The sequence below is a fragment of the Spea bombifrons genome, chromosome 10 (genome assembly GCF_027358695.1).
Source record: "Spea bombifrons isolate aSpeBom1 chromosome 10, aSpeBom1.2.pri, whole genome shotgun sequence".
Classification (NCBI taxonomy): domain Eukaryota; kingdom Metazoa; phylum Chordata; class Amphibia; order Anura; family Pelobatidae; genus Spea; species Spea bombifrons.
This window is the reverse complement of record NC_071096.1, coordinates 23364821-23372984: the sequence shown is the minus strand read 5'-3', so window position 1 is coordinate 23372984 and position 8164 is coordinate 23364821. Positions and strand designations below refer to the sequence as shown.

Here is an 8164-nt window from a genome sequence, read left to right as displayed (position 1 = left end):
AATGGGTAGAAAAAAGCAAAAAAACATAAAAACATTGGGTATTTCTAAACTCAGGACAAATAGTAGAATCTATTTAGCAGGTTTTTTCATTACCTTTTATAGATGAGTAAAAGATTTTTCAACTAAAAGTTAGAAAGTCATTTTTTTCTAAATTTTTCACCATATTTTATAATTTTTTTAATAGTAAATAATATGATACAATCAAAACAATGTCATCTAAAGAAAGCCCTTCTTGTCCTGAAAAAAACAATATCTAATGTGTGTGGGTTCAGTAAACGGGAAAGAAGAAAATTACAGCTAAACACAAGCAGCGCAGAAATGTTAAAAAGGCCATTGTCACAAAGGGTACAAAAAGTAAAATCAGCCTTTGTCTCGAAGGGGTTAATTTACCATGAGTGTAAAAAATGTACTGACGCCAAGTGAAAGTGTTGAGCATTGCAGCCCATCAGCCCAATATGCTGTTTAGTACGTCCCCACATCATTTTGGATTAACATATATACAATTCCGTATAAATAATGATTCATCAGAATAACCTCGGATCAGGTAAATAAATAGGTTATTTATCAACAACATCAACACACTCTTATGGATAACAGGTAAACCCTAATAACGAAATTCTAAACCTGAGAACGGCGGCAACCATTTTAGTTGGGGAAACGCCGGCCATTTTGTGTCTTTCGTTTAATACACGGGCTGTGAGAAGCAGCAAACGGCTGGAAGCGAATGGAAAATAAGGCAGAGTAAGGCGGCCTAAGAGGGAGGAAGCACCGGTAGTTACTAACGCCAAAACTAAGGGCGTAACCAAGGAGCAAGAAAACGGGTTTAATAGGGGTTAGGAGCATAGAAAAGAGACGATATTTTGTTTTCTATATCATCTGGATGTGATATCCATCCATAGCGTTTTTACCACTATTTGACGCATTCTAGTGTTTACCTTTGATTTACTGATCCTTAAATATATAATTTATATTGTTAGAAGCTCTTTCAAATACCGATATTGTTTGTATTCTTTTATAATTGTAGGAATACTCAGAACACAACAGGACCGTGGAAAGCTTCCTGTGTATTGCCCTTTCCTCTGATGTGATATGAATTCCTGGATGTAAAATATAACTCGGCTGCGGGAGATTCTTGTGATCGCGATAGGCGATTGGTATTTTTATACATCAGAAGCTTCTTCCTGTTTGTGCCAACACCCTCTTCTCCAAACGTCCCGCTCTGTTTATAGCACATTAGAGCCTGATCCTGAATTCTAAGAAGCGGACTGCTAGGTGTTTATTGCTGCAGACTATTGCACACGTCTTAGATTGAAACATGTCCCTGTTACAGTGCCCCAAGAGCAACCTTTAACCATCTGAGCGCCGGAAAGACCAGACAGTGGACTGTTCTACCCTATGATTACCGGTATTTGTGTGGTCAATTAAAACACATCCTAATCAACCTAAGGGTGAGACCACAAATACCAGATATACTAATATACATATCCTGCTGTTTTGAGGTTTACTTGGCTACTTGCAGTTTGGCGCTATGTTCATGCGTGGGTTATAGACCCCATTTACGCAATTTAAGTCGAAAACAAAACCTACCCAAGCCTGTTTAGGCGTGTTCTAGCAAATGTCTACCGGCTAAATGTGCCAAGAGGAAATAATCCTAAACATGTTTATGTAGATTTGGTTATAGCGATATGGCTGACACTGCCAAAAAAAAAAAAAAAAGCATTAGTGAAACCCTCTCTTTTAACCTGGAATGTATTTCCATTAACTGTACTGTGTATTCGTCTAAGGTATGCCATTTGAAAAAAATACATTGATTTACGCAGGTGGTCTTGGAGAAAAGATTACACGAAAATGTAACTATATTATTTGATTATTAAAAAAACGTTACAGGGACAGTCCAGTCATCAGACGCCGTTTAACCCTTTAGGTTCCCTTCTAGGGGCTGCGCCAACGTTCAAAGTTTTGCTATACTTCGATTTATGTGATAATCCTGTAAACATGTTATTACTATACTCTTGCATCCCTCTCTTCAGTTATTTTGGAACATGTATTTCCTATTGTTTGGGAGCTTTACTGGAATGGTATAACCTGACACCAATTCAGTTTTAAAGTACGTGTCTGGTGGCTCTAAACTGTTATACGTGTGGTGCATTTTTTTAGTGTAATTAGTGACATATCCCGCCTAGGACGACTGGACAAGGGTGGTGGCCGTCCTCATGGTACACAAAAACGGGAGCCTGAACAATAATAACCACGCTCTCGGTGAGCTAAACCCCCCTCCTCTCTGTCCTGAAGCAACATGGGTTAGCTGCAAGGGAGCTCTTCCCAGCCGGGCTTTGTACGCCAGTTTACTAGGTGCTGAGCCCCATTGCACGGCGGCATACGGTCTCATATCCTGGTGCTCGGTTTCTTAAATGCTTACGTTGCCTTTTGTTGTACCCGGGACGCTGACCAGAGGCAGGGGCCTGTGGTGGCAAACATACTTTCTTATGAACATATCAAGCACCTTCAGAATTTAATATGCCCTCCATGACATGTTTGCAAAAATGGTATTGGTCATCTCAAAAGAAGGTCATTTAAAACAAAAAACACAAGCACCGAATGATGGGAACAGCTCTATTTGTTTAAATATTTCATTATGTTTGCTAATTTGGACAGTCGTTATTTTATATATAATATAAAACACCTTAAGGTTTTTTTTCAACTTTTTATGTAACACATGGATCTCATCTTTTCCTCCGTAAGAGAAAAGTGAGGCGGTCCTGTGGGAGGGGCCAATTGCTTATATAAAGAAGGTGACTAAACTGCTTACGGCTAACTCATCGATAGCCGGCTGAGGTGGAGGAAGCGGGGCGGCGGAAACATATATTACTGCGCTTGTGAGCTGTGGTAGCTATAACAAAGCACACCGAAAGAAGGTACTTCTGTGCGACATTATTGTAGTTTAAACCGGGATGAGATTAACATGGACACTAATAACATGTGACGCTTGTCCACGATCAAATTATTTTTTAACATAATGTATTTTATTTATTCGTAGACATGACACAAGACACTGCTCTCGATATGAAGGATGTCGAGCTGAATGAGCTCGACCAGGAGAAGGTCCCAATGGCCGCTGGGGCAGGAGATCTGATTTCTGCAGGGGGAGAGAAGAATGGGGTAGTCAAAGTGAAACTGGAGGCTGATGGTGATCTGGGCACCGACAATAGCCAGAAATTCACAGGCCTCTCTAAAGAGGAACTTCTGAAAGTGGCTGGCACTCCTGGTTGGGTGAGGGTCCGTTGGATCCTTCTCATATTGTTCTGGGTGGGCTGGATTGGGATGTTGGCAGGAGCCGTGGTCATTATTGTTCAGGCTCCCCGGTGCCGACCCTTGCCGGAGATGCAGTGGTGGAACAAAGGCCCTCTTTACCTGATCGGGAACCCCGAGACCTTCCAAGACTCCAACGAGGATGCAGTCGGCGACATTAAAGGTGAGCAATGGAAATGGGGCTGTTTACCAGGATGAGGTCAGATGTAGATATTTTGCGTGGCAAAATAGACTGGAAACTGAGTGGATACTTACTCAGGAGAATGTTACTGACAGGGACAATTCCCACTGTCCACCAGTAGCAGAATTAACGTTGCTGGTTCAGACCATCTCCAAGCACTGCTTACGAGACTAGACCCTGCTGGCTGCTCACGAGCGTGACACAGCAAGACAGGATTGCATCAGACGTTGCATCACACACAGGAAGCTATATCGGTCTGAACATGTCTAAAGTTTAAAAACTTAAGTCGACTTTTGACCGAGGGCACTTTTTTCTGTAGTTTTGAGCAGCGTCATGCATTGAAGTGTTACAGAAATCTTGTCAACTAGATAATGAATGTATATGTATTGAATATGTATTAAGTACGAATTTGATATGATTAATATCTTGGATTACCTTGTCTCTGAAAGCCAGCTTTTTTTTATTGGGTTTTTTTTAATGGTATGTACAATGCTAAACCAGAAAGCTTATTTAGTGTATCTGTTTTGAAGGTTTGTATATGAACCATGGTGTTGGCAATAATATTTCTCTATTTCCAGGAATTGAGCAGCGTCTAGATTCTCTTAGCTCTCTCAAGGTAAAGGGTCTCGTTGTTGGTCCTTTACACGTCACCAAAGAAGACAGTCTTGCAGACACTCATCTTACTGAAATTGATCCCAAGTATGGGACCGAAGAACACTTCCGCCAACTACTTGAAGCGGCCCACAAGAAAAGTGAGTATAGCGTGACTCCACCGATCACTTTCATGCAGCCTTTGTTAAAAAGTCTGACAGCTATTTGTTTGCAATCTCCAGCCTTCTCCCAAACCCAAAGTTTGAATGAAGGATATAAATTGTATTCTTAAATGAGCTGGGCCACGATTGCTGAATGGTTTGGTTGATTGAAAGTCACGTTGTCATTCACTAGGTGGGCAGTATGGTAGAAGATTAAACCTCATTTCCTTTCAGGTATTGAGATCATTTTAGATCTCACACCGAACTACCAGGGTGACAATGTTTGGTTTAGTCAGGCTGGAAGTGCTACAGATGGGGACCTCCAGAAAAAAGTCAAGGTAAAGCAAGATTTAATTTGTAATGTTAACCAGTTTTGCAATGTGACAGTTGTTATTGAACTATAAAATGTGGTTATTCCCTGTGTAAATCTGAACACCCACAAACAGCAGTACATGGATATTTGAGCTAATTATTCAAAGCGAATGTAAAAGCATAACTACTACTGCCTCTTTGCTTGTAGGAAGCTATGGATTTTTGGCTGGAACAGGGTGCTGCTGGCATATATTTAAGTGGCATTGAAAAACTAGAAAATGTAAGTAATGTGTCTGCCACTTGACAACTGCCATTTAACTTGGTTTTCATTTGTGGTCATTTTAAAAACCCTTTCTCTTATTTCGTAGCCTACCGATCTTCTTGCTGAATTCAAAAACATTACTGCTAATCACAGCAAACAAGGGAAAGCCAGGTAAATACATCTAGCTGGTTATCATACAACCTCTTTAATGTTTTCAGTTCCTCTGACGCCTGTATTTAGGCCTGTTATAGCTCATGTCTAAACTTTCTGCCAGTACGCCTTGTGATGGTCATCTGACTACATGCCCAAAATGGGTACTCGCAGCCCATGTTGTGGACTAGTGTAAATATTGGCTTCTGTTCACTAAAACATGGAGTGGTTAAAGGAACGTTGTATTTTAACTTCTTGATGTTACTAGACCTTCATGAACATCCAACCTCCGAGCTTCTGCTGCAGGGAGTGCTTGATTTGGCCTGTCCCAGTTGTATTTCTTTATAGCCTCCTCACGCATTGCATTATGTGCGGCCAGTCCTTTATACTAGAGAAATTTGCTAGGGATTGCCATTCGTAATAAGTAGTGATGCAAGGGAATTAAAACTGCACCTATCCTGCAAACACTCCTGGTAATGCCCTCTTCTGCCCATGCCTCTGTGCTCGGAAATTAGTAGCAATTCCCTTATGTGTTCTCTAGGGTTTTGCTGGCATCCACAGATGAGCCCAACTACAACAGTGTGTTGAACCTCTTCAATGAGACAGCAGTGGGCTTGCTCTCTTCTCGCTACTTTGTTGAAGCAAACACTAGCCAAGGCTCTCTGGGAGATCGTATCAACCAATATATGATGAATGCAGACGATCAGTGGAATAGTTGGGCGGTAAGGATCCCCAATATGTAGTTGATGAGTGACCTATAATTAAGTTTGCATTTGGTTTGACCTGCATTCTCTTATTGGAGATTATTTTGAATGTTGTCATTACATTTTGCTGCATTAACAAAAGTACACTAAAATATCGGGGGGGGGGACACAAATCCTAGAGACTAGATATGAGTTTTTGTCTAGGACAAGGGAAGCCAACATCTTTCTGGCTGTGACTGAACCAAAGCTCACAATTTTCTGCAAGTCAATAGCAAGTTTATGGAGGCTGTAAGAATTCATATAATTTTTTTTTATTTTTTTTAAATCATTTTATTTCAGATTGGTGGGCCACGAGTGGGTCACATGGCCTCTCTGATACAAGAAAAGTTGCTGCATGTATACCAGCTTCTGTTGTTTACATTAAAGGGGACCCCAGTCACCCAGTATGGGGATGAAATTGGACTCAAAGATCTTCCTGGACAGGTAACTGTCTACTGTTGATTCTATTATGCATATCAAATTTTTTTTATTATTATGAATTCCAAAATTGGCCTATGTGCTGTGCAGTGTTTGAGGTTTGTTTTGATTTTTTTTTTTAACCAGCCTGCCCATTCTCAGGGCCCTTATATGCAATGGGATGATTCTACAAATTATGGATTCTCCAGTCATCCACTCGCACGACTGTCCATTATAAACATGAATGTGACCTTTAAGGTAAGCATTGAAAGTTCCCCCATCCAAAAGTCAGTGGTAATATAAAGTGATTTAGATCTATGAGTTGGGTCCCATCATAACCTAGCGGAAGGCATGCCATGGCAAGAGATGTATTTTCTTTTAGACACACTGGGGCAGAACAGAGTTACTTTGAGAAATATCTATTTACATTTAAATATTGGAGGGGCGTAAAATCCTAAATCTGCGTAACATTTGATCCCTATTACAGGTTGTAAGAAATACTTTCTGATAACTTGTTTTTCTACCACCAATACTAGTGTATAAGTACTCTTACACATTCTGCATGCAAGCTGATTTAATGTCTTGGACTTTAATTATTGCTGTAGTTAGAATTCCAGACTTGGGAATGCTTTTAATTCTCCTGATTTTTTTTTTTTTTTTTTTTTTTTTTTTTTTTTGTTTCAGCTGACTGGATTGTTCTAGCTTTGAGTAATCCGGTTTCAGCCAGCCTGATTAGACACAACCTTTGCCCTAGTTTGCAACATGTTTAACAAAAGTAACTGTTAGAAGTTTCCTCAATTTCTGATTGCTAAAGCATAAAATAGTATCTAGGACAACAAAAGTATTGTTGACGCAAAGGTTAAGTAACTGGCCACTAGCTAACAAGCTATGTTTGTTTTTTGCAGTGGGTTGAGAAGTCACTATGTGATGGCTGCTGCACTTTTTTTGTTTGTTTGCTACATATATTTGAAATACAATACAGGTCTTCTGACAAATGCTTGTTTTGTATATACATAGGCCCAGGAGGAAGACTCATCCTCATTGCTTAGCTGGTACAAGCGCCTGAGTGAACTACGTGGAAAAGAACGAGCACTACTTCATGGAGATTTTTACTTTCTGCACATCAGTGAGAATTCTCTGGCGTTCCTGCGTAGTTGGGACCAGAATGAAAGATTTGTGTCAGCACTGAACTTTGATCCAGACAGTGAGGTAGAGCTTATGCTGACAGTGTCTGATGTACCTGAACAGTGCTCTGTAGTACTGAGTTCAAACCCACAGAGGCAGGAAGGTAGCAATGTGTCAGTAAGAAAACTGAAGCTGGCTCCAGGTGAAGCTTTGCTCCTTAAATATCCATACAATGGTTAACCGGTATTTAAACAGGCAAAACGTGCACATTCCATATGGTGACACTACCTAGCATACAACGAGAAACATTAACTATGAATATAAAAGAATCCCTGCTACCCCCTTCTGTGTGTCTAGGTAGAAAATTGTTGAGGCAAAAATTACGTGGTTAACATTGAAACTTCCTACTAAAATAAAATTTGCACGTACAAGAATTTCTGATTTTGCTTGTTTTATTGGGGCTGAGTAACAACGCTCACCACAAAATACTGCACACAACCATGGTAACCGGCATATTTTCCCTTGCATTGGTGAAAGTTTCATGGGTACGTGGGTAGACCTGGCTGTTGTAGAAACCTTAACTTGATAGTATAAATATCTTAACTAGTGGCCTTTTTTGTTTTTAATTCCTATTTTTAAACACAGGCTCAAGTAACCCCCATCTGTCAGTTCCTGTGATAAATCTACATCAAGTCCTGTTGAGTTTTTACTCGGGTTAATATAACCTGGCTTGCACGCTCATGTTTAATGAAGGATTGGGCTGTCCACTATCTCCTATAACACGAATCGTATTTTTGAGAAGTCTTAAAACCGTTCTTTGCATTTAAGTTTATAGGTTATGTTTTACATTCAGCAAGGTGGGGAACTTGGTGCCCAAATTGATGGTCTCCTAAGCCCTTTAAAAAAAAAAAAA

The 8164-nt window shown here is 40.1% G+C and overlaps 1 protein-coding gene across 1 annotated transcript; it reads left to right on the top strand.

Moving 5' to 3' along the window:
• Window positions 1–3037: 3037 nt before the first annotated feature.
• On the top strand, window positions 3038–7685 carry SLC3A2 (solute carrier family 3 member 2). Its single transcript, XM_053448801.1, has 9 exons — window positions 3038–3472; window positions 4069–4242; window positions 4477–4580; window positions 4763–4834; window positions 4923–4987; window positions 5508–5688; window positions 6010–6153; window positions 6274–6384; window positions 7144–7685. The coding sequence occupies exons 1-9, from the start codon at window positions 3040–3042 to the stop codon at window positions 7489–7491; spliced, it is 1632 nt and encodes a 543-aa protein (XP_053304776.1). The 5' UTR covers window positions 3038–3039; the 3' UTR covers window positions 7492–7685.
• The last annotated feature ends 479 nt before the right edge of the window (window positions 7686–8164 follow it).

Coding starts and splice junctions, on each gene's coding strand:
- SLC3A2 (XM_053448801.1), top strand. CDS start 3,040: ATGACACAAGACACTGCTCTCGATATGAAGGATGTCGAGCTGAATGAG. Junction 3,473..4,068: donor TGCAGTCGGCGACATTAAAG/GTGAGCAATGGA, acceptor CTCTATTTCCAG/GAATTGAGCAGCGTCTAGAT. Junction 6,154..6,273: donor TCAAAGATCTTCCTGGACAG/GTAACTGTCTAC, acceptor TTTTTTAACCAG/CCTGCCCATTCTCAGGGCCC.